The sequence below is a fragment of the Ranitomeya variabilis genome, chromosome 6 (assembly GCF_051348905.1).
Source record: "Ranitomeya variabilis isolate aRanVar5 chromosome 6, aRanVar5.hap1, whole genome shotgun sequence".
In the NCBI taxonomy this organism is placed as follows: Eukaryota; Metazoa; Chordata; class Amphibia; order Anura; family Dendrobatidae; genus Ranitomeya; species Ranitomeya variabilis.
Genome location: NC_135237.1, coordinates 461,624,584 through 461,652,087, shown reverse-complemented (window position 1 = coordinate 461,652,087; position 27,504 = coordinate 461,624,584). Strand labels below are relative to the sequence as shown.

Genomic DNA, 27,504 nt, shown 5'->3' with positions numbered 1-27,504 from the left:
GGATTTGAACCATGCTTCGCTAATTGGTCGCAGCCGGCCGAATCCTGTGTATTCAATGTATTATTTTAAAATCTTCATAAATAAACTACATACATATTCTAGAATACTCGATGCGTTAGAATCGGGCTACCATCTAGTAATCTAATAATCTACAAATATTGCTAGCATATATGGTAGTAACATAGTGATTAAAGAACACCTTTCACTTATTTTTTTATTCTTAACTGTCTACTGTTGACACATAGGTTCCTGAATGTTATGTTTACTAGGGTTGAGCAAAACGGATCGGACAAATTCAAAAATCGCCGACTTTTGGCAAAGTCGGGTTTCATGAAACCCGATCCTAGTGTGGGATCGGCCATGCTGTCGGCGATCTTCGCGCCAAAGTCGCGTTTCATATGATGCATTCAGCGCCATTTTTCAGCCAATGAAGGAGGACGCAGAGTGTGGGCAGCGTGATGACATAGGTCTCGGTCCCCACCATCTTAGAGAAGGGCATGACAGTGATTGGCTTGCTTTTTGCGGTGTCACAGGGGGTATAAAGGGGCGTGCATGCTGACCACCATCTTACCTCTGCTGATCTTAGTATGGGGAGAGGTTGCTGCAGCTTCATCAGAAGAAGGGATATGCGAACTCGGCTTCAGGAAAATGGCCGCCGCGATCCCCATCTGCGCACGTGCGGCATCCCGTGGCCATTTTCCTGAAGCCCCGGGCAGCAGAGAGCTCCATCTGCACACGCGCGGCCTCAGGAAGATGGCCGCGCCCACCGATATCAACAGGATTCACCCGGCTCTGCTGCATTACCGGGCTGCTGCATCACCTCACCGGGACTTTGGACTCTGTATACTCCATCCTTTTGCTTCCCAGGATGGGTGCAGCAAGGTGCAGGAAGGATCTCGTGGGCACATGGACTGGAGATGATGGAGGTAGTGGTGTACATTGTGAAGCGAGTATTCCACAGGAGCTCAGATGTCTGAGTCCTTGCCGCTTCCCGGCGCTCCTCAGCACCGCATGGCACGGCCGGCTCTCCGCCTCCAGCAGGGCTCGCAGCAGTACAGAGGCGTTTTTCCCGCAGTGTCCGGTCATGGCGGCTGTGTCTCGGTAGCGGAGCTCCTCACTTATTACCGGCCTCTGAAATAATTATTGCGCTGAGGAGCGCCGAGAAGCGGCAAGGACTCAGACATCTGAGCTCCTGTGGAATACTCACTTCACAATGTACACCACTACCTCCATCATCTCCAGTCCATGTGCCCACGAGATCCTTCCATCACCTCACCGGGGAAAGGGACCCCTCTCACGCCATACCTCTCACTGTGCCTCCTCATCCCAGCACCTCTGTCGGTAACCACTGCTGCCACCCTCCCATGGACACCAGGCCATGGCGTCGCCCACCTAAGCAGGAAGGGACCCTGCTCAGGTGCACGCCGTACCGCATCACCCCACCTCTGCCGCCACCATGCCTCCTGTGACCCTGCTCTGCCACCACCAGCCCTCAGGTAAGATACTGTAAATTCGGACAATAAGATGGACCCCCATCTTATAAAAAATATTTTTTTCTGCAATTTTCACCCCAAATTTGGGGTGCGCCTTATGGTCCGGTGCGTCTTATAGTCCGAAAAATACGATAGTTAGGGAGGGAAGATTAACCCTCAAACCGCTTGTGCTGTAGCAATTTCCACTGTCCAACACCACCTTTTTTTTGCAGGGACAGTGGAGGGTATATTTTTGTGCATCAGCTCTGTAGCTTATTAGGCTGCCTTATAAGGCTCCCTGATAGCTGCATTGCTCTTTGCACGCTGCTGTGCAAACCAACTGCTTTTTTAAAAGCAAAAATCCTGTTGCTCCTTTCTGCACAGTTATCTTGTTTTTTTGTCAACACTTTTGTGTGCAGCAGTCCTTTGTATTGCTGCCATACTTGTCCTGAGATCATTGTAGGGAGATTGAAATTGTACTACAGTCCTTGTATTTTTTCATATATCTTCCAGCCACTTTCTGCAACTTACATTGTGTTGTGTTATACACTGGGCTGCCTTTGTTTTGGTGCAGTCTCCCCCCAAAAAGAGGGGGATTCAAATTGTCACAAAGTGGATATACGTCAGTTCTGTTAGTTTGTCGTATATCAGCCAGCCACGTTCTGCCACTTACATTGTGTTGTGTTATACACTGGCCCTGAGTTTTGGTGCAGTCTCCCCCCCAAAAAAGGGAGATTCAAATTGTCACAAAGTGGATATAAGTCAGTTCTGTTAGTTTGTCGTATATCAGCCAGCCATATTCTGCCACTTACATTGTGTTGTGTTATACACTGGGCTGCCTGAGTTTTGGTGCAGTCTCCTCCCAAAAAAAGGGAGATTCAAATTGTCACAAAGTGGATATAAGTCAGTTCTGTTAGTTTGTCGTATATCAGCCAGCCACGTTCTGCCACTTACATTGTGTTGTGTTATACACTGGGCCTGAGTTTTGGTGCAGTCTCCCCCCCAAAAAAGGGAGATTCAAATTGTCACAAAGTGGATATACGTCAGTTCTGTTAGTTTGTCGTATATCAGCCAGCCACGTTCTGCCACTTACATTGTGTTGTGTTATACACTGGGCCTGAGTTTTGGTGCAGTCTCCCCCCCAAAAAAGGGAGATTCAAATTGTCACAAAGTGGATATAAGTCAGTTCTGTTAGTTTGTCGTATATCAGCCAGCCACGTTCTGCCACTTACATTGTGTTGTGTTATACACTGGGCCTGAGTTTTGGTGCAGTCTCCCCCCCAAAAAAGGGAGATTCAAATTGTCACAAAGTGGATATACGTCAGTTCTGTTAGTTTGTCGTATATCAGCCAGCCACGTTCTGCCATTTATATTGTGTTGTGTTATACACTGGGCCTGAGTTTTGGTGCAGACTCCCCCCCAAAAAAAGGGAGATTTAAATTCTCAACAAGTTTATATACCCCTTCTACCTTGTTTTACAGTACCATATAACGGTTGTTATTTTGGTTACATTTTCCCAAAAATGAGGAAGTCTGGTGGAAGAGGTCGTGGGCGGTCGTTGCCAGCTGGTACTGATGGTGGTGGTGGAGCATCTGGTGGTAGTGGGAAAAGCAAAATATCACCTAAGGCTGGAGGTGTTGAACCAGCGTCTGGCTACACAAGGCCTCGAAGGCTTCCTTTTCTTGGAGTAGGAAAACCGCTTTTAAAGCCGGAGCAGCAGGAAAAAGTTTTGGCTCTCCTTGCTGACTCAGCCTCCTCCTCCTCCTTTTACAGAAGCGAAAGCTCGTCCACAGAGCGCAGTAGCACGACCACTCGATCCGCAGCTGCCAGTGTTGCACATGACATGTCCCATTATCGAACAACTAGTGGTAAGCATCAGCAGGCTGTGTTACAAATGAAGTGTTTGGGCAACAACAGACACACCGCAGAAGTACTGGCCGAGTACTTGCAGCAACAAACGCAGTCATGGCTGGGCAGTGTACATCTTGAGGCAAGCAAGGTAGTCAGTGATAATGGAAGGAATATTATGGCTGCCATAGCCCTTTCAGAACTGAAACACATACCTTGCCTGGCTCACACCTTGAACCTGGTGGTGCAGTGCTTCCTCAAAAATTATCCGGAGTTACCAGCCCTGCTCCTGAAGGTGAGAAGACTTTGCTCACACATCCGCCAGTCGCCCGTACACTCCAGCCGTATGCAGAACCATCAGCGATTGCTGAATCTTCCCCAGCACCGCCTAATAATCGACGTTGCAACAAGGTGGAACTCCACACTGCACATGGTTCAGAGGCTATGCGAACAGAGGCGTGCTGTAATTAATTTGTGGGAGGATACACATACACGGGCAGGCACTTGGATGGCAGACATGGAGTTGTCTGGTGTGCAGTGGTCGAAGCTACAAGACCTCTGTCAAGTCCTTCAGTGTTTTGAGGAATGCACACGGCTGGTAAGTGCAGACGATGCCATCATAAGCATGAGCATCCCACTAATGCGTCTGCTGATGCAAAGTTTGATGCACATTAAGGAGCAGGCATCTGCAGTCGAGGAGGAGGGAAGCCTTGATGACAGTCAGCCATTGTCTGCTCAGGGAACTCTCCTGGACGAGGTGGCGGACGAAGAGGAGGAGGAGGAGGATGGGGATGAATATTTATGGGAGGAGGATGCTTCTCAGGGGGCAATAGAAACTGGTGTCGTTGCAAGGTCAGTTACAGGGTTTTTGTGGGACACAAGTAATGTTGATTTGCAAGAAAGTGCTCCTCAACCCAGCGCAAGCAGTGAATTGACACCTGGAACATTGGCCCACATGGCTGAGTATGCCTTGCATATCCTAAAAAGGGACCCCCGCATTTTCAAAATGATGACCAATGACGATTACTGGTTGGCCTGCCTCCTGGATCCACGATATAAAAGAAAATTACAAAATATCATGCCACATGAGAACCTTGAGCAAATATTGGCTACCAAACAAGCAACTCTTGTAGACCATTTGGTTCAGGCATTTCCAGCACACAGCGGCGGTGATGGTTCTCACACGAACCGTAGGGGGCAACATGGCAGAGGTGTTAGAGCTGCACAAATCCGAAGTGGCGTTGGACAGAGGGGTTTTATGACCAGGTTGTGGAGTGATTTCGCAATGACCGCTGACATGACAGGTACTGCTGCATCGATTCAAAGTGACAGGAGATAGCATTTCTCCAGTATGGTTATGAACTACTTTTCCTCCCTTATCGATGTTCTCCCTCACAGGTCATTCCCCTTTGATTACTGGGCATCGAAAATAGACACCTGGCCTGAATTGGCAGAATATGCATTACAGGAGCTCACTTGCCCTGCTGCTAGTGTGCTATCAGAAAGAGTCTTCAGTGCTGCTGGTTCAATACTGACCGATAAAAGGACATGTCTGGCTACCCGAAATGTTGATGATCTAACCTTCATTAAAATGAACCAATCATGGATTTCAAATTATTTGGCCCCACCTTCCCCTGCTGACACGTAGCTTGCCTGAAAAATGTCTTGCTTTTGGCCTCCTCTTACTGACTGCTCCAATTCCTCCATTTGCAGCTGCTGAATGTCCACCATAGGCCATTTTTATACCTTCCTAAATGGGCTGACTCCCCCCACAGGGCCGTGGTCACCACCTGGCGCATGCACCCGTGCGAGTGGCGTTTGCCTGGACAGGTGGGTGTGCCCACTCTTGGGCGACGGCACTGGCACAGAGTCCCTCATAGTACAATGAAGTGTCTCTGATGGTGGTGGTGCACAACCAACGTCAGACACACCGTCATAATATGAGGGGCCCTGTGCCAGTACCACCGCCCACGAGAGAGTGTTCCCCCCAGCTCGAACAGTGCTCTACCACTTGAAATACTTACCTCTCCCTGCTCAACCACTGCGTAGTCTGGGCTGTTAAATCCTTCAATGGCCCTTCCAATACAAATTTGTTGAAATGATAGATGATAGTTAAAATATACAGGGGCCCTGGCCTCCATTTAGACCAGTTAATACTTTGCGCCTACTACCACTGTCTGCTACTCAGCAGAGGAGCCCACCCCTGTACCTAGCTATGCCACCTGTTTATTTATGAACAATTTTTTGCCAGACATTTAGCCCACTTTATTATTTGGGCCTACTAACTGTGTCTGCCCCTCATTACAGTTGTCCTCCACTGAACAAAGCAATGCCACCTGTTTAGTCCTGTTACCAATTTTGAACTGCATTTAGCCCACTTTATTATTTGGGCCTACTAACTGTGTCTGCCACTCCTTACAGTTGTCCTCCGCTGAAGAAAGCAATGCCGCCTGTTTAGTCCTGTTACCAATTTTGAACTGCATTTAGCCCACTTTATTATTTGGGCCTACTAACTGTGTCTGCCCCTCATTATAGTTGTCCTCCACTGAACAAAGCAATGCCGCCAGTTTAGTCCTGTTACCAATTTTGAACTGCATTTAGCCTACTTTATTATTTGGGCCTATATCTGTGTTTCCTCCTCATCCTGCCCATTGCCCAGCCACTGCTAGATGAGTCTGCTGGTACATTGACCCAGACCACTACATTCCCCTTGCACTCTACATAGCCAGTATCTGACCCTGCAGAAAGTCAGGTTCCCGCATACTATACCACCTTACACGGGGACAAAGAGGAAGGTGCAGATGAAAGTGCAGGTTCCTTCATCAGGTGGGAGGCATACTCATTGGCGACGTCACTGGCACAGGGCTTCTTATAGTACGCAAAAGTGTATCTGCCGGTGGGAGGCGCCACCCGCCGTCAAACACACCGCTGTACTATGAGGGGCCCTGTGCCAGTGCCAATGCCAACGAGTGGGCCCCCCCTGCTTGCTCAGGATCACAGCACTTGCAAAGTTGAAATACTTACCTCTCAGGCATGTACTACGGAGGACAGAGAATGAACTTCAATCCCATATTGCAGCCAGCATGCAGCCAGCGGGTAAGGAAAGGGTGAATCAAACACCCGAAAACCCCGCCCCTATGGCTAAGAATTGTTCCCTCCAAATTCAGGTGACAGTGTCCCTTTCAGTAATAAGAATTGATGTTTTTGGCATTAAAATGGGCACTGTAGGTGTTCGCGAAACCCGACTCGATCCGAAAAAAGTAAAAGTCGCTCAACTCTAATGTTTACATCCCTGAAGTGGATGATAGAAAAATAAGGAAGAAAAACTTGCTGAAAATATATAGCGGTAACAGTAATATGACTCAAAAAATAGAAAATATAACCTGAAGAGGCCGATGTGTGCAGCAATACATGTTTTTTGTCTACCTCCTATTCTCCAGATGTGGTTGGCTAATTTGCTTCCTTTTTTTGCTCATGGATCGATGTTATTATGTACAGCATATCTTCTACTTATTTTCCTTACCGTGCATGGTTATATTTTCAATTTTTCGATTCATGTTACTGTTAGTGCTGTAAATTTTCAGAGTTCTTTTTTTGTTAAGTTTCTTATTTTTCATCATTCCATTGAGGTATATAAACATTAAACACAATAGTAGCCCATTCATTTAAATGTTTGTGTTTGTTTTAAGTTGTTATTTACTATTATGAGTATTGTCTTTATTCTTGTGTGTTGCAACTTTATATCTGGACTCACTATTTTGATTTGAGGTCTTGGTTTATCTTGCTCATTATCTTGAGCTTCGATATGTTTACATATACACCCTTAATGTTTTTAATTATTTTTAACGACTGTGTTATATTTGTTGATTTTTTCATAATAAACTTTTATTTTTGATGTGCAAACCTTTTTTGCATATACTTTTTGTTTTCCATTGATTTTTTTCTACATGCTTGACTGGCACTCCTAACATATTATTAGTTGTGCCCACTGCATTTCTTCTCACATCAGTTTCACCAGATCACACAGAAAAAGCATGTTTTGACATGCTCGGTGGGCTTTTTTCCCCTTTATGACACTTTCTTCTTATGATTGGGTAGCACCATGAAGGGGAGAAACAAACACTCCAATAGATGAATCTCTATTACTGTCCTATTGGTAGAAAGGGGCATTTGCATATAGAGGGCAGTGAAATTCAGAAACCTATATCTGCACAGCAAAGTATTAAAAACAATTAAAAATAAATAACAAAAGTTTTAATTAGCTCTTCAGAAACTTTATGAGGAGCTTTACAGTTACAAATAAACTAGTGAAATGTCCTCTTTAAGTATATGAGCAACACAATAAAAAACAATAAATGTTTAAACAAAAATGGTAGGAGAAGGACCAAAATGGACCCACAATTAGATACATTGGCAGGCATCCAAATTTTATCCGGAAGCGAACTGAAGAGATGTATCAATTCTGATGGGCACACATGTCTAATGTTGAAAAGAGAGAGGTGACAATGTCTGAATGCAACATGTGGAGAGAAAAGAAATGCATTGTGCATGAAGAAGCATAGCAAAACTGTGGATATAAGAAGGACAGAAGAGAAAAGAGGAGAGGCAAGTTGGGAGAGGGAGAAGACCGAAATATGTAAATTAATCCTATTAAGACATAATTGGACTTTTAACAAATGTCACATATTAAGTAGCTTTGCTTTATATTGTTCAGATTGGTTTTCAATTCAGTTCTCAGATTTTGACTCCACTATGAGATTTCCTTCATCTGTGGGACACATCAACTATGAAGAGCACGAGCTGATTCTATATAGAATCTGAACCTTAATTGGAGCTTTGTTTTCAGATTTGCCCAGGATAAACCTAGTTCGTTTTGGTAATTTGGTGGTTCATTGAACACAATAAGATCATTGATTTACCTGTTGTTTTTAATAAATTTTCCAAAAGTGAATCACCAACCTGGTGAATAAATTGGAAATGCAATTTGCCACCAGTAACCTACCTGAAATTTACTTCATTCAATATGTACTTTTTTTAATAATGAGTTTACATTTGTTTGATCAAGCTGTTGCTCCACAGACACCATCTGCATCCTGTTGACCCCTTTGACACATTGAGAGTGATAAATTTAGGCACATAATTCTTTTATACATGACTTATGTCAATGTAAATAAATAGTGTGAAAAAGACAAGGCACTTCTGGAAAGAGTAATGCATAAGTGGGATACCTAATCCATCAGTTACACTGCAAAAACACTTGGCACTCGTTTTGGTGTATTCAACAGGAAAATGTATTAATTGCGGAAAATCCACAATTTGAATGTGCCCCAATTAATAAATATTCCTGTTGAAACCACCAAAACGAGTGCCAAATGTTTTTGCAGAAGTTAAATAAATAGTACTGACCAATAGATTTGAGCAAAAAGATTTACAGGATCCTAATTCTGCGGTCATGTCTTCAGTCCGTGTCTGCTGGACCAGATCACTGTGAATCTCCTACTTCCTGGCATCCCCGGTACTTATTATTAGGTCCAGTGCAGTGTGACATTGCTGCTAAGAGATGCACTCATTACTTTATGCCAGTCCTGCTAATCAGACAAGGCACCAGGGATGCCAGCAGGTAGAAAGAGATTTGAAGGCCTCTTGTTCAGTGCCCACAGACTACTGACGTGGCTACCTGACCATGGTCCTGCAAGTCTTTATTACTAAATCTACTAACCAGGATTATGTTTTTCTAACAAAACAAAAGTGTAAAAGATAAACTATGGATATCCCATCATCTACATCAATAAATTAAATAACATAGAAGCTTAATAATGCAATTCAACTAATTGTGCACCTTTTTGTAGGTGTTGAGTGGGGTTTGCATTACCCAGAGGCGAATGGACAATACCAATCTCCAATCAACATAAATTCAAGAGAAGCTCTATATGACCCTTCATTGCTAGAAGTGAAACTGTCTCCAAACTATGTTGTTTGTCGAGATTGTGACGTTATTAATGACGGTCATGTGGTGCAGATCCTCCTAAAGTCAAAATCAGGTATGTTTCAAAACATTTTAAAGTAATATGTACAATCTAGCTGGGGGGAGGGTGGACTTTTAGAAAGTGTAAACTTAGACTAGATTGTCTTACAATTCCCCAAATTTATCAAAGTCTTTGATAAAGTAGGTGCATTTTTAGATTAGTCAACTCTTAGACTTTGTTATGTTTTAAGTTTAAAGGGGTTGCCCCATGAACAAAGTACCTTTTAATCACTAATAGGGATGAGTAAACACGTGGAAGTTTGGGTTCTAGTACCCATCCCAAACTTTATTCCAAAGTTCAGTTTGGGTACCAGAACTGTACCTGAATTTGATCACAAACCCAAACTTTTGAGCTGAAAAGAAATCTCTCTTTCTCACTCTGCAACGAACTTCCTCCAGGACTCCAAACATTGCAACAGACTTCCGGGACAAGTCCGTGTTCAGCGTTTAGCACCGGACACAAATTCCAGTCTGGCTTTTTTAGGATTTATTTCCACAATGGTGTCCTCCTTGGAAGTCTCCATGAAGTCCACTTTGGCTCAAACAACGACTGATGGTGCGATCTGACACTGATGTACCTTGATCTTGAAGTTCACCTTTAATCTGTTTAGAAGTTTTTCTGGGCTCTTTTGTTACCATTCGCATTATTGATCTCTTTGATTTGTCATCAATTTTCCTCTTGTAGCCACATCCAGGGAGGTTGGCTACAGTCCCATGGATCTTAAATTTCTGAATAATATGTGCAGCTGTAGACACAGGAACATCAAGCTGCTTGGAGAAGGTCTTATAGCTTTTACCTTTAACATGTTTGTCTATAATTTTCTTTCTAATCTCCTGAGACAACTGTTTCCTCCGCTTCCTCTGGTCAATGTTGAGTGTGATGCACACCATGTCACCAAACAGCACAGTGAGTATCTGTAGCCCTATATACAGGCCCACTCACTGATTCCAAGATTGTAGACACCTGTGATGCCAGTTAGTGGATACACCTTGATTTAACATGTCCCTTTTGTCACATTATTTTCATGGGTACCATCATTTCTGTCTAGGCCTATTTCATGAGTTTTATTTTTTTTTTTATTCTTTGGAAGCATGGTTGAAAAGCAATGTCTGACTTTCATTTGTTCATTTTCATAGATCTTTTATTTATTATTACTTTTGTCAGATTCAAGTTATTTCTGTGATCATTGTGGGTTTCCTTGTGATGACTCTTTAATGAAGGTCATATTTGTGCAAGTGTCTCTGAAAAGTAGAACAATGTATTACAACTCCAGAGTCTGCTAAATCTTTTTGAAGGTCTTTTGCATTCAAGCGGGGTTTGAGATTTGCCTCTCTAGAAATCTTATGAGCAGCTATCACTGAAATTTTTCTTGGTCTTCCAGACCTTATCGTGACCCCCACTTTTCCTGTCAACTGCCATTTCTTAATTACATTTCAAACTGAAAAAAGGGTAACTTGACAAGGCTTTGCTATCTTCTTAAAGCCTTCTCCTGCTTTGAGAGCCAGCTGCTTAGAAGGTCCAGCTGCTTAGAAAGAACCATATCAGCTGTTTTTTTGGAACAAGGTTAGAGGAGGCAAAAGCTGGGAAATTTGCATCCCCTGGCCTTTCCTAAGAATGACAGTGAACAAGCCATAACCCTAACAGATAATTTAAGGTCTGAAACCTTAGCCATAGTTATCTGAGCACACAAATCTTGAAGGATGCCCAAACTTTTGCATTGACCCATTTTCCTTTTTGCAATTTTTAATATGAAAAAATTAAAATATAATTTTTTTTGCCTGAAAAACAAATAAAATGTGCTACCTTTAACTTTAGGCAATTTAGATATAATTTCATCTTCAGCTTAATTAATTTTTAACTATAACAGTAATTTTGACATGGAGTACCCAATCTTTTACATGCCACTGTATAATACACTGGGCAATTTGTTAAAGGAATAATAAGATTATGTCTTTGTCTGTAAATTATGAATTATGTGCATTGTTCTAACTACTGCTAATGCTTGTAATTTTGGCAAACTTTTGTACAGGAGCCCACCAGGCGAATCATCTGTTTCCATGTGGGTCAGTACGAGCTTGTGGTTATGGCTAAAAGGATTGTGTGATTTAATGGCAGGTTACTATCCTCCTGAAACATGTGTAGCTGTAACAGGATGCCTGGCACAGCAGGGCGACCCAGACTTCTCAGCTCCAGAGAAGAAATTTACACCCTCACCAGCTAGCAGTCTCCAAGCTCCTACAGGAAGACCCCCTTGCAGAGACCATGATGGTCTAACTGCTTTGTTGAGTCAGCTATAATTTCATGAGAAGAATATGGACTTAATGTATATCCTAGCCATACTCTAGTTGCATTTTTGAGATCTCTTGAAAGGACTAAACACTTTCCAGGGTCTCAATCCGTTCAGCACTCCAAGGTGGGCAGATACCTAGAATGGCTAGAAGGAGCCAAGTAGCAATGCCATGTTTGGCCTCCAAGCTTAACAGGGGGCCTGGCCGGACCCAGTGGCACCAGATTCACCTCCCTATTACCTTTTGTTGAGAAGTTATGATCTTTCATAGGTTTTGGGAGATGTAGCTGCAAACCACCAAGGGAGGGGGATAAGGACCCTCCTGGGGTAAGAAAAGGTTGTGACCAACCAAGGGGATAAAGGCTTGTGTAAAGCCATGTGGTCTCTCTCTGTTATGCTTGCTGTTCACTTCGAAAGTGGGAGACACGTTAAGTAACATGCTATGAAAAAACCAGGATCCAGTTTGGCCCGGTGCATATACCGTTAAACATCAAACCGGTAATTGACATGATCCATCAGCTTTTATCTTTTGTACTTCACCCGTATTTGCATATCTGACCATTGTATATTGTGAATATAGTGTATTGTCTAGTGTGCCCTTAAGGTGATTAAATATATAATATTAACCCTGGGCTGCTTTCATCTCAATCCACACGTCTGTATTCTCGGCTTAACTTTCCATGCGATTGGTCTGGTTTCTGGACGGTTACAATCTTGTTAATGGACCGGGCTTGTATCTAACGAGAAACTGGAGGCAGTCATACCGGGCTGACCAGGTGCTTTTTGACTGGTGATAGTGAGCTGGGCGTCTCAGCCTGTCAGGCTTATGGGCAAGTGTGATGCCATGTCAGTAACTGCGTGGGCCACATCCGCTCACTTCTCGTGCCTTTCTGGGCCCATGTAGACAGAGGGTGTCTGTGTTAAACTGTACCAAGCTGACCTTGCGTGTTCCCAGGGGATGCGGTTTGTGCAAGTGGAGAGACCCCACTACATGATCCTTCTAATGTAATAGTGACGTCAGGTGGGGTGGCGAGGTGCAGGGTCATCAAAATGACAATTATTCTTCACTGCTCTTTTGTCACGCACAATCCCTGTACAGTATATATTAGAGTTGTTTGGCTTTTTCTCCGTATATCTATTGCTAAGCTGTGAGCTGTGTCATCATCTCACTAAACAGATTAACCCCAAAATCATTGCAGTGCTGTGTTCTCTGTGCTGGCTTTTATACAGGCTATTATGGGCTGCGCTGTACTATATTTGGTACTCTATTATGTGATATGTTATGATCCGGTGACTTTGGAGCCGCATGTACTTTCTCTGGAGTAGGTGGAAACTGTACTGACCGCAAAACCTAAACTAACACCGCAACTACAAGTAGCCGTGGGATGTGCCTAACAAACCCTAGACACCTCGACACAGCCGGAGGACTAAATACCCCTATAGATGGAAATAGGAATACTACCTTGCCTCAGAGCAGAACCCCAAAGGATAGGCAGCCCCCCATGAATATTGACTGTGAGTAGGAGAGGAAAGACACACGCAGGCAGAAAACAGGATTCAGCAAAAGAGGCCACTCTAGCTAAATAGGGAAAGATAGGACAGAATACTAAGCGGTCAGTATTAAAACCCTTCCAAAAATATCCACAGCAGATAATACAAAAAGTTCCACAATCTAACTAAAGACATGGAATGTATATCTGCCACTCCAGAGAATCCAACAAGACTGAGAAAATACTGACAATCTAAGCTGGACAAAAAAACACTGAATAGCACAGAATTATTAAGCACACAGCATGTGTGCCACAGAAACAAAACCAGACACTTATCTTTGCTGATTTGGCAGAAGGCAGATGGAACCAAACCAGGACCAAAACCTCCCAACAACCATGGACAACAGGCAAGGACTAATGAATCCTGCACGCCTAAATACCCCAGTCAGAACTGCAATCAGCAGATACACCTGACCAGGACTGCAACTCAGGGACAACTGCATTACCGCCTACAACCACCGGAGGGAGCCCAAAAGCAGAATTCACAACAGTACCCCCCCTTGAGGAGGGGTCACCGAACCCTCACCAGAGCCCCCAGGCCGATCAGGACGAGCCAGATGAAAAGCATGAACCAAATCAGCAGCATGGACATCAGAGGCAAAAACCCAAGAATTATCCTCCTGGCCATAACCCTTCCATTTGACAAGATACTGAAGCCTCCGCCTCAAAAAACGAGAATCCAAAATCTTCTCAATCACATACTCCAACTCCCCATCAACCAACACAGGGGCCGGAGGATCAACAGAGGGAACAACGGGTACCACATATTTCCGCAATAAAGATCTATGGAAGACATTATGGATAGCAAAAGAGGCCGGAAGCGCCAATCGAAAAGACACGGGATTAATAATCCCAGAAATCCTATAAGGACCAATAAACCGAGGCTTAAACTTAGGAGAAGAAACCTTCATAGGAACATGACAGGAAGACAACCAGACCAGATCCCCAACCTGAAGCCGGGAACCAACACACCGACGACGGTTAGCAAAACGTTGAGCCTCCTCCTGAGACAACACCAAATTGCCACATGAGCCCAAATCTGCTGCAACCTGTCGACCACCGAATCCACACCAGGACAGTAAGAAGGCTCAACCTGCCCAGAAGAAAAACGAGGATGAAAACCAAAATTACAAAAAAAAGGCAAAACCAAAGTAGCCGAACTAGCCCGATTATTAAGGGCAAACTCGGCCAATGGCAAAAAGGCCACCCAATCATCCTGATCAGCAGACACAAAGCATCTCAAATAAGTCTCCAAGGTCTGATTAGTTCGCTCGGTTTGGCCATTTGTCTGAGGATGAAATGCCGAGGAAAAAGATAAATCAATGCCCAGCCTAGCACAAAAGGCCCGCCAAAACCTAGAAACAAACTGGGAACCTCTGTCAGACACAATATTCTCCGGAATACCATGCAAACGAACCACATGCTGAAAAAACAACAAAACTAAATCTGAAGAGGAAGGCAATTTAGGCAAAGGCACCAAATGAACCATCTTAGAAAACCGGTCACAAACAACCCAGATAACCGACATCCTCTGGGAAACCGAAAGATCAGAAATAAAATCCATAGAAATATGCGTCCAGGGCCTCTCAGGGACCGGCAATGGCAAAAGCAACCCACTAGCACGGGAACAACAAGGCTTGGCCTGCGCACAGGTCCCACAGGACTGCACAAAAGAACGCACATCACGTGATAAAGAAGGCCACCAAAAGGACCTACCAACCAAGTCTCTGGTACCAAAAATACCAGGATGACCAGCCAACACAGAACAGTGAACCTCAGAAATCACTCTACTAGTCCATCTGTCAGGAACAAACAGTTTCCCCACAGGACAACGATCAGGTCTGTCAGCCTGAAATTCCTGAAGAACCCGTCGTAAATCAGGGGAAATAGCAGAAAGAACCACCCCTTCTTTCAGAATGCCGACCGGTTCAAGGACCTCAGGAGAATCAGGCAAAAAACTCCTAGAGAGGGCATCAGCCTTAATATTCTTGGAACCCGGAAGATACGAGACCACAAAATCAAAACGGGAAAAAAACAAGGACCATCGAGCCTGTCTAGGATTCAGCTGCTTGGCAGACTCGAGGTAAATCAAATTCTTATGATCGGTCAAGACCACAATACGGTGCTTAGCTCCCTCAAGCCAATGTCGCCACTCCTCAAATGCCCACTTCATAGCCAACAACTCCCGATTGCCGACATCATAATTGCGTTCAGCAGGCGAAAATTTACGGGAAAAGAATGCACATGGTTTCATCAAGGAACCAACATGATCCCTCTGGGACAAAACGGCCCCTGCGCCAATCTCAGAAGCGTCAATCTCAACCTGAAACGGAAGGGAAACATTCGGTTGGCGCAACAACGGAGCAGAAGTAAATCAACGTTTAAGCTCCAGAAAGGCAGAAACAGCCGCAGAGGACCAATTCGCCACATCAGCGCCTTTCTTCGTCAAATTGGTCAAGGGTTTAACCACGCTGGAAAAGTTAGCAATGAAACGGTGATAAAAATTTGCAAAACCCAAAAATTTCTGAAGGCTCTTTACGGACGTGGGTTGAATCCAATCATGAATGGCCTGAACCTTAACCGGATCCATTTCAATAGATGAAGGAGAAAAAATAAAACCCAAAAAAGAAACCTTCTGCACCCCAAAGAGACACTTAGACCCCTTCACAAACAAAGCATTGTCACGAAGGATCTGAAATACCATCCTGACCTGTTCCACATGAGACTCCCAATCATCAGAAAAAATCAAAATATCGTCCAAATATACAATCAAGAATTTATCAATATAAGTCCGGAAGATATCATGCATGAAAGATTGAAAAACAGATGGAGCATTAGTGAGCCCGAACGGCATCACAAGGTATTCAAAATGGCCTTCGGGCGTATTGAACGCAGTTTTCCATTCATCACCCTGCTTAATACGAACAAGATTATACGCCCCCCGAAGGTCAATCTTCGTAAACCAACTAGCCCCCTTAATCCTAGCAAACAAATCGGAAAGCAAAGGTAAAGGGTATTGAAACTTGACCGTGATCTTATTCAAGAGGCGATAATCAATACAGGGTCTCAAGGAGCCATCCTTCTTAGCAACAAAAAAAAATCCCGCTCCCATCGGTGAAGAAGATGGCCGAATATGCCGTTTCTCCAAAGACTCCTTAACATAACTCTGAATATCGGTATATTCAGGCACAGACAGGTTGAAGATTCGGCCCTTAGGAAACTTACAGCCTGGAATCAAATCAATAGCACAATCACAGTCCCTGTGCGGTGGAAGAGAACTGGACTTGGGCTCATCGAATACATCCTGAAAATCAGACAAAAACTCTGGAATTTCGGAAGAGGAAGAAGAGGATATGGACATTAAAGGAACATCATTATGAACCCCCTGACAACCCCAACTAGTCACAGACATAGACTTCCAATCCAACACAGGATTATGTACCTGCAACCATGGAAAACCCAACACGATAGCATCATGTAAATTATGCAATACCAGAAATCGACAATCTTCCTGATGGGCTGGTGCCATGCGCATGGTCACCTGTGTCCAAAACTGGGGCTTATTTTTAGCCAAAGGTGTAGCATCAATGCCCCTTAAAGGAATAAGGTTCTGCAAGGGCTGCAAGGGGAAACCACAACGCCTGGCAAACTCAAGGTCTATTAAGTTTAAAGCGGCGCCTGAATCCACAAACGCCAAGACAGAAAATGATGACAATGAGCAGATCAAGGACACCGATAACAGAAATTTAGGTTGTACAGTACTGATGGTTAGGGTTGAGCGAAACGGGTCGGCCATTTTCAGAAGTCGCGGACGTTTGGCAAAGTCAGGTTTCATGAAACCCGACCTGACCCCTGTGTGGGGTCGGCCATGAGGTCGGCGATCTTCTGAATCTGGTATCGGAATTCCGATACCGAGTTCCGATATGTTTGCGATATCGGAAATCGGTATCGGAATCCACATTTAAGTGTAAAATAAAGAATTAAAATAAAAAATATTGATATACTCACCTCTCCGATGCAGCGTGCACCTTACCGAGGGAACCGGCAGCCTTCTTTGCTTAAAATGCGCGCGTGAATGGCCTTAGATGACGTCACGGCTTCTGATTGGTCGCGGCCGCCCATGTGACCGCCACGCGACCAATCACAAGCCGTGACGTAATTCTCAGGTCCTAAATTCCTAATTCTAGGAATTTAGTACCTGAGAATTACGTCACGGCTTGTGATTGGTCGCATGGCGGTCACATGGGCGGCCGCGACCAATCAGAAGCCGTGACGTCATCTAAGGCCCTTCACGCGCTCATTCTTAAGAAGGAAGGCTGCCGGAAAGAAGCAGGGCGCGTCCGAGGGTGAGTATATACCTAATAGGAATATACTCACCCTCGGCTTCTTTCTGGCAGCCTTCCTTCCTAAGAATGCGCGCGTTAATGGCCTTAGATGACGTCACGGCTTCTGATTGGTCGCGGCCGCCCATGTGACCGCCACGCGACCAATCACAAGCCGTGACGTAATTCTCAGGTACTAAATTCCTAGAATTAGGAATTTAGGACCTGAGAATTACGTCACGGCTTGTGATTGGTTGCGTGGCGGTCACATGGGCGACCGCGACCAATCAGAAGCCGTGACGTCATCTAAGGCCATTCACGTGCGCATTTTAAGCAAAGAAGGCTGCCGGTTCCCTCAGTAAGGTGCAGGCTGCGTCGGAGAGGTGAGTATATCAATATTTTTTATTTTAATTCTTTATTTTACACATTAATATGGATCCCAGGGCCTGAAGGAGAGTTTCCTCTCCTTCAGACCCTGGGAACCATAGTATCCCATTGCACTGCATTGGGTTTCGTGTTTCGGCCGACCCCAACTTTTTTATAGGATCTTATAGAGGACAGTAATTGTACTGTGATCAAATACTATATAACATAAAAACTAATAATAATAACCTCATGAAGAGGATGCAGATCTAGGACTAAGACCGTACAAAATGATGTTCCTCACCCTCTATGTCATATGATCCGTTGATCCGTCCATATAGTCCAGGTGAGTGAGGTGGTCCGGTCTGAGCTTGAAGGATTCTTCCAGGGTATGCGCTACAGTACCTGTCCCGGCCGGTGACAGAAACTCATGCGCTCTATACCCACGTGCAGGCTCTGTACGCTGCTTGGCTTTGGTAGGTACTCTGCTAGCGGCAGGACCTAACGTGACGTCACGTCCACGTGATACCTCACGTGACAGCCTATGGATAGCAAGGAGGATTTTTGTGATTCCAGCGCAGATATCCTGCATTTTTTAAATTTGATTTCTTATACTGCTACAGTTAGGTGATACTGTAGAAATATCAGCTGCAGGTTCAGAGGAGGGGCAGCGCTTTTGGTATAGACTTCTGATTTTTTATAGGATCGGCCGATTTCACTTTTGAGAAAGTCGGGTTTTGTGAAACCCGACCCGATCCTATAAAAATAAAAGTCGCTCAACCCTACTGATGGTAAATGAACTAGCGATCCTCTTTGTCCGTTTAGGGCAAACTGAAATGACATGAGAAGCATCGCCACAATAATAACACAACCTATTCTGATGTCTGAGTCCTTGTCGTTCTATCCTAGACAGAATCCTATCACACTGCATTGGCTCAGGACTCTGCTCTGAGGACAATGCCACTGCGCGCACAGTTCTGCGCTCCCGCAAGCGCCAATCAATCTGAATGGCCAAAGACATAGAATCTCTCAGACCGACAGGCGTGGGAAACCCCACCATAACATCTTTAACGGATTCAGAAAGACCCTTTCTGAAAATTGCAGCCAAAGCATCATCATTCCATTTAGTCAACACAGACCATTTTCTAAATTTCTGACAATACAATTCTGCCACCTCTTGACCCTGAGATAGGGCCAACAAGGTCTTCTCCGCTTGATCCACAGAATAAGGTTTCATCATATAATAGTCCTAAAGTTTGAAAAAAGGAATCTACATTAAGCAAAGCCGGGTTCCCAGATTCCAGGGAAAATGCCCAATCCTGTGGATCACCACGCAGCAGGGAAATGACGATTTTAACCTGCTAAATAGAATCCCCAGAGGATCGAGGTCTCAAAGCAAAAAACAGTTTAGAGTTGTTTTTAAAACTCAAAAATTTGGACCTGTCACCAAAAAACAAATCAGGAGTAGGAATCTTCGGCTCTAAAACAGGAGTCTGAACAATATAATCAGAAATTCCCTGTACCCTAGCAGCAAGCTGGTCTACACGAGAAGCTAATTCCTGAACATCCATGCTAACACAAGACTCCTTAGCCACCCAGAGAAAAAGAGGGAAGAAAAGGCAAAGCAAACTACAGAGAAAAAAAAAATGACTCAACACCTTTCTTCACTTCTTCTGAGATGCATTTAACTCATAGTGGGCCAGTTATACTGTTATGATCCGGTGACTTTGGAGCCGCATGAACTTTCTCTGGAGTAGGTGGAAACTGTACTGACCGCAAAACCTAAACTAACACCGCAACTAGAAGTAGCCGTGGGGTGTGCCTAACAAACCCTAGACACCTCGACACAGCCGGAGGACTAAATACCCCTATAGATGGAAATAGGAATACTACCTTGTCTCAGAGCAGAACCCCAAAGGATAGGCAGCCCCCCACGAATATTGACTGTGAGTAGGAGAGGAAAGACACACGCAGGCAGAAAACAGGATTCAGCAAAAGAGGCCACTCTAGCTAAATAGGGAAAGATAGGACAGAATACTAAGCGGTCAGTATTAAAGCCCTTCCAAAAATATCCACAGCAGATAATACAAAAAGTTCCACAATCTAACTAAAGACATGGAATGTATATCTCCAGAGAATACAACAAGACTGAGAAAATACTGACAATCTAAGCTGGACAAAAAAACACTGAATAGCACAGAATTATTAAGCACACAGCATGTGTGCCACAGAAACAAAACCAGACACTTATCTTTGCTGATTTGGCAGAAGGCAGATGGAACCAAACCAGGACCAAAACCTCCCAACAACCATGGACAACTGGCAAGGACTAATGAATCCTGCACGCCTAAATACCCCAGTCAGAACTGCAATCAGCAGATACACCTGACCAGGACTGCAACTCAGGGACACCTGCATTACCACCTACAACCACCGGAGGGAGCCCAAAAGCAGAATTCACAACAGTGATAGCTGCCATCTACCATGGCTCTTATGGAAATTATTTTTTTCTACCAGGGTGACTTTTGACCACTGTAACCTTTACTGTCTTACCTTGTCTTTGAGTGTTACATTTGATATTCTGTGGCTACTTTTTTCCTCATTCTCCTCTTTGAGGAGATTGCTTTGTCACATATATCTTTTTTGCATGCAGTTATTGTAGGCTCACGTGCCATTTTCTCCATGTGTCTGTATATTGTGGCATGAAATATGTTTTTAAAGGACACCTAGTAATGACTACCTATATATAGAATGTATTTTTTATTGAATATATGATTATTTTTCTGTAGTTTTTTTTTATATTTACATGTGCACTTGGATAAAGTTTTTATCCTGGGCTACCACCTTTTGGTTCATAATCTTCTGCATTATGTAAAATAGAGACAGCCATATTTAATCAGTCATGCAAATTGAATCGCAAATTGTCCAGTGCATTTCCCAAAATTTGACATAAATTCGATTCACATCGAATCAATTCACTGATCTATATTAAACATTGATAATACAGGAATTTTTCTGTCTTTCAATATAAACATTAGTTATTGCAAAGTACAAATCTAGATTAGTAACCCTTTTAAGCTATTTTTCTACTGTACATGAGAACATAGTCCAGTTCTTTGCTCAAGTTTTCTTAACAAACAAGCTTTTGCATAGTCTAACCCTTATCAACTTGATGAATTGAATGCTTAGTATTCATAGCAACAATATGCCGGCACTAAACACTCCTTTGTTGTAATGCTGAGAAGGATGTTCTATGCCAGCTGAAATTTGGAAACATTCTTTCCATTTATAAAGAAGAATAAAAAGTTCAATATGAAAGTTGTTTTGCATAGACAGACCCCACATTGGCCTCCATAAAACTTTGCATGAATTTTCTAGTGATTTTAAATAATATTCTAAAAAGTCATGCAATTCTAATCCCATATGTTTTGCATATAAAATAAAGAATACTGTGTATGTATAATATATTACCATCAAGTGCTCACTACCTCTTTTCACACAAGATGGAAAATGATCAGTTGGAGCCTTGCAATGCACACAGTCAGTTCTTCCATCCAGTTACAATATGCATTGAGCTGACAAGATGTAGCCTCACAGTTCTGGAGGTGAGTCAAGGTAAGACACAATAATATAGGACAGCTTACTGGTTATACGAGAGCATATATGCGTGATAGTCGGAAAGAAAAAGGCAAGAGAATGTGCATGAAATATAACTCCTGTATTAAATATTAAAAATATGAAAATTGTATGGTTGTATAAAAAAAAGTTGTAACTATATTTTGGAAATGTGCTCAGGTAGACATAATGGACCACAGTCTTGTACCAAACATATATGTTATTATGTGCAAAGTTGTAGTCCAATAATGTGTTCCAACATATATCAGACTGGAAAATTAGGGATTGTAGTCAGTCCCATTATTTAATATTATAGGGTACTACTATAAATGTAAGCCAAGTCCATGTTATCTATGTATTCATATATTGCAAGAGCACTAGCACCAATATCGTGCTCATAAGAATATGTACATGCTCTGGTTATGTTCAGATCACATAATGTGTCCCACAGTTATAGTAAAGTACTGTATTCATGGATGCTGCTACATATACGCTGTATAACGGGAAGGATGGAACCACTGTGCCGTGGTTCGAGGAGAGCCTGGAGGAGACCACCTAGGTGAGCACCTGACTCCTCACTACCCTGATGGTGGGGCTAGGCTTAGCTCCCGATGGTGGGGCTAGGCTTGGCTTCCGATGAACACCAGGTGCTACTCCAGCACAGACCTTGGACACACTGCAGCTGACCTCCAAGAGATTGGTAGCAGGAACGGCCTGGAGGGAAGGATAGCAAAGGCAGGCAGTCACTGAACAAACACAGGGACCATGGATGCAGACCACGGCTGTTATATAGGCACTGGCAGGTGCAGACTGGTACGGCTGCCATACAGAAGAGCACTGGCAGGTGCGGACTTCACCGGCTGATATGCAGATGACCATAGGCAGGTGTGGACTAGACTAGGTGATGTACAGAAGAGGACCACGTTTTTATTATTTTCTTCTATTCAAAAAAATTCTTTAAACGGTGGGATTCCATATAAGAAAAAATTCTGCAGACTTTTTGTAACAGACATATATCACATTTTCTCAACGTTTCGGCATAGCACCCTTTTTCAAGAGATTTCTGTCTTTCTGCAATATACATAAACAAACACAACTTAAATGGGAAAGAAAGAAAACCAGAAAAAATATACATATCACAAAATGAGGGAAATATTGTATGTGTGGCATATTTCCTCATATATAGTGTATCTCACCCACCGTGTGCATAATTATACAATAATTCTTATGTAGCATGAACCAGAGAAGCATCAGAAAGAACAACATCACAAAGAAAAATAGCTGTAAGGCCCATATACTAACTGGCAGCAATCTGGAGAAGCACATCACCACCACATGTGATTTGCCATTATATTGCTCATACAAGGTCATAATTATACCACTCTTATAAAATAACTCAAAGGACAAAAACATACTGTCCATATGTATCTTATCTTATGGTTATACATAGAAAAATATATATCCCAATAGAAACCTGTGTACATTATAAATAATCTTATAGCAAATCCCTACATGTGATTTAAGAAAAAAAGAACGCTATACTTGCAACTGAGATGTGCAGAAGATAGGATAGAATAGAGGATACCCCGGTCACATTCTCGCTGCAAAAGAGGTTACAGTTAGATCTGATACACATCCAAAAGCATCCCGATTGGCCTTTATTAACACATTTTACCCCTTCAATTATCTCATAAATAGATGTGTTCTTCAACATTGGGACATCCTGAGAAATGCGTATCCTCGTGTCCAAGAGTTTAATTCAAAACCGATTATTTGCAATAAGCGGTGTCCTAACATCAGGGATCATTTGGTCAGGGCGGATGTGGGCCCTACTGACAGGGGTTTAATACAAAGAGTTCTATCTGTACCACGCAAAGAGACATTTCCTTGCTTGAGTTGTCATCAATGCTCCAATGTGTCTACGGGTGACTCTTTTACGCATCCACGTTCAGGTACAAGGTTCCGTATTAAGGTACATTTCACATGCAGTTCTTCCTTTGTCGTGTACTTGATCAAGTGCCCATGCGGTCTCGGATATGTTGGGGAAACTACCCAGCATATCCAAGACCGCATCTCTCAACACAAGTCCACGATAAGATGTGGTAGGACACGTCTTCCTATTCCGGCTCATTTCATACAGAACAACCACAATGTGGCCCAATTAAAATATCAAGTGATAGATTATGTCCCAATTACTAGAAGGGGAGGGGATAGGATAAAAAAACTCAAGGAGCGTGAATCCTTTTGGATCCATATGCTACAAACGCTCTCTCCATCAGGCCTTAACAGAGAATACGAGGTCTCTTATTGAGTGGATTCAATTCTTAAAGAGTGGATTCAATTCTCTAGTTACATCTGAGGTATACATTATATCTGATTGATATCTGGTTGAGAGTCAAAGATAGGGTTAAATGGATTCTCATTACGTCTGAATATGTAGAATATGTAGAATTATACCCTGGACTGTTTATTCTCTAGGTAGCCTATAGACCTACTATAGAGATCTTCTTATGTTTTTCATGGGTAATATTTAAACCTGCCCTAAACTTGTTATCATATATCTTTCCTATTTCAATGCATTATAAGTATAAAATGCAAGGGGATTGGGGCGATATCATAGTACTATCCCTTTAATCTTCTTGTCTACTTTCTCTTGACAGCACACCAGCGGGAACAAGAGAATGAGCACCGATAACACTGCGCATGCGCACATTTTCGGCTTTTTCCGGCATCTTCCGTCTCCTCCTGGATTATACGAGTGCTCCCATCACGTGTTTCTTTCTTTAACTTTCACCCGGAAATATTAGCACAGGTACAAGCACCGGAAAGGCGTAAAAAGCCGGCACCACGCTGTCTCTTACACATGCTTTCCTGACAGCGGTCACATATCCTCTCCCGGACCTTAGCACTGGGCACGGCTTACACCGGTGACTTTTATTCAAGGTACTCCATATGCTTCTCGTATGAGATACAAAAAAGTTTCTTTGAACACGTATATTATTTTAGATTGAACCATGTGCGAATAATCTGTATTTGCTCCCGCAGTGGGTTCTTTATCTTCTGCGCATCTCAGTTGCAAGTATAGCGTTCTTTTTTTCTTAAATCACATGTGGGGATTTGCTATAAGATTATTTATAATGTACACAGGTTTCTATTGGGATATATATTTTTCTATGTATAACCATAAGATAAGATACATATGGACAGTATGTTTTTGTCCTTGTATAATTATGACCTTGTATGAGCAATATAATGGCAAATCACATGTGGTGGTGATGTGCTTCTCCAGATTGCTGCCAGTTAGTATATAGGCCTTACAGCTATTTTTCTTTGTGATGTTGTTCTTTGTGATGCTTCTCTGGTTCATGCTACATAAGAATTATTGTATAATTATGCACACGGTGGGTGAGATACACTATATATGAGGGAATATGCCACACATACAATATTTCCCTCATTTTGTGATATGTATATTTTTTCTGGTTTTCTTTCTTTCCCATTTAAGTTGTGTTTGTAGAAAGACAGAAACCTCTTGAAAAAGGCTGATATGCCGAAACGTTGAGAAAATGTGATATATGTCTGTTACAAAAAGTCTGCAGAATTTTTTCTTATATGGAATCCCACCGTTTAAAGAATTTTTTTGAATAGAAGAAAATAATAAAAAAGAGTTTGATAATTCAAGAGTGTGCCGGAGTTTCTTTATATGATATTGGACTTTTTTCTCCAGAGCACCTCCTTTAAACTAGTGAGCACCTTCTTTACCGTATTTTTAGTACAGAAGAGGACTGGCAGGTACAGACTTGACCGGCTGGATGACAGATGAGTACTGTCAGGTGCGATCTGGACCGGATGGTGTACAGTTGAGCACTGGCAGGGGCGGACTGGACCAGCTGTTGTACAGATGAGCAGAAACATTGATAAAAAGTGTCAGTCTGTGCAAAACAGTAAGAAATCATCATTCACAGAAGAATGTCATATACAGAAAAAATAATTGCTGTAAAGGCATTCAGTATAGAGAGATCTGGTCCTGAGAATTGAGCTAATGGTACTGTAATATGTTCAATATCAAAGATCATTTTATTAATAGGTATTATAGTTTTCAACATTTTAGTACAAATAGTGTCACAATTTTTAACTTTGAGAACAAATAAAAATAAATAATGGTTATAAGTTAAGATATTTGTTTTATCATGATAATTATTACAATTTTCCATGATTAAAGGGCCACTGTCACCCCCCTCCAGCCGTTATAAACTAAAAGAGCCACCTTGTGCAGCAGTAATGCTGCATTCTAACAAGGTGGCTCTTTTAGTTTTAGGTTCAAGTATACCCCAAATAAAGCGTTTTTATACTTAGCCACAATTCCTGTCTCTAGCCAGGGAGGCGGGTCCTCATTCCCCAGCTAGACCAGCTCCTCTGCCGTCACTCCAATCTTCCTGCGCTTTCGGCGCCACCCCCTCAGCGCTGTTATCGTTTCAAAACCGGCGCCTGCGCTGTGTACTGGTGTCCTGCGCAGACGCACTAAGCTCTGGCCGTCTGACGTCCCAGCCAGGCTTGCACACTGCGCCTGCGCGGGCATTGCGGCCAGCCACCTTTGGAATCCCCGCCCCGCACTGTGCATAATGCATAACACAGTGCGGGGTGGGGATTCCAAAGGTGGCTGGCCGCAATGCCCGTGCAGGCGCAGTGTGCAAGCCTGGCTGGGACGTCAGACGGCCAGAGCTTACTGCGTCTGCGCAGGACACCAGTACACAGCGCAGGCGCCGGTTTTGAAACGATAACAGCGCTGAGGGGGCGGCGCCGAAAGCGCAGGAAGATTGGAGTGATGGCAGAGGAGCTGGTCAAGCTGGGGAGTGAGGACCCGCCTCCCTGGCTAGAGACAGGAATTGTGGCTAAGTATAAAAACGCTTTATTTGGGGTATACTTGAACCTAAAACTAAAAGAGCCACCTTGTTAGAATGCAGCATTACTGCTGCACAAGGTGGCTCTTTTAGTTTATAACGGCTGGAGGGGGTGACAGTGGCCTTTTAAGTTCTAATCATTATCATTATTGCAGCTGTTATGGTATGATGTGTCAAAGTATAGTTTTTAAAAAGTAACTGAAACTGAAATTTTCATTGAGTCCTTAAGGGCTGATGGAGTTTAACCTAAAGATCAACTTGCTTTCTCCTTGTAATAATACCAAGTCCAGATCATCTCCCCTAATGCCCAATATAATTTGGCAGATAGCCCATCCTTTCAGATGCTTCCAATACAGATTGTCTTCTTTTTACAGTGTTTGGTAATTGGAATTAGGTAAAAGGTTATTCTGTTTTCTATTGGTGTGTTCAATTTTGTCAAAATTAGTTATATTGCCAATGTGTTTTTTTATGTGAATTTTGAGATTCACCCACATATTTCAGGCAACATGGGCATTCCAAACAATACACCATCCCTGAAGATGACTAATTTATGGGTTGTTTAAGATGGAACATTTTACCAAATACATCCATAAACATTTTCTTGGAAGTCAGGCTTTGGCATGCTTTACACATTTTACATGGAAATATCCTTGGGTTCCATGTCCCAGGTTTCATTTCATTCCATGTAAAATGACTACAACCTGGAAATAGAGTTAAATTTCAGATAGCCAGAAGAGCCCTGCAATTGTTCTCCTGGATGGGTTTGCCAATTTTTTAAACAACATTTAAATTGTTCATCTGCAGGGGTGGTCTATTGTTTGGAACGCCCGTGTGGCCTCAGATATGTGGGTAAGATGACAAGGGATCTCAAAATGTGTTTAAGAAAACAAATTGGAACTATAATTTATGATGACAAAAATGAAAACACCAACAGATAGCAGAATAACCTTTGACCCCATTTCAATTGCCAAACACCTTAAAAAGAACATAATCTACATTGGAAGGTCCTGAAAGGATGAGCTATCTGACAAATTAAATTGGGCAATAGAGAATTGATCTGGACTTGATATTATTAAAAAGAGAGAGTGAGTGGATCTTCAGGCTAAACTCCATCAGCCCT

General features: G+C 43.0%; 1 protein-coding gene across 2 annotated transcripts in view; it reads left to right on the top strand.

The window, feature by feature from the left end:
• CA8 (carbonic anhydrase 8) overlaps positions 1-27,504 on the top strand; it is a 168,352-nt gene that overhangs the window by 57,170 nt on the left and 83,678 nt on the right. For both annotated transcript variants that reach the window (XR_013217040.1, XM_077270542.1), the window contains exon 2: positions 9,170-9,361. Coding sequence is in view for 1 of the 2 variants with exons in the window: in XM_077270542.1 (XP_077126657.1) it covers positions 9,170-9,361 (192 nt within the window). In the remaining variant the exon portion in view is untranslated. The remainder of the gene's footprint in view (positions 1-9,169; positions 9,362-27,504) is intronic.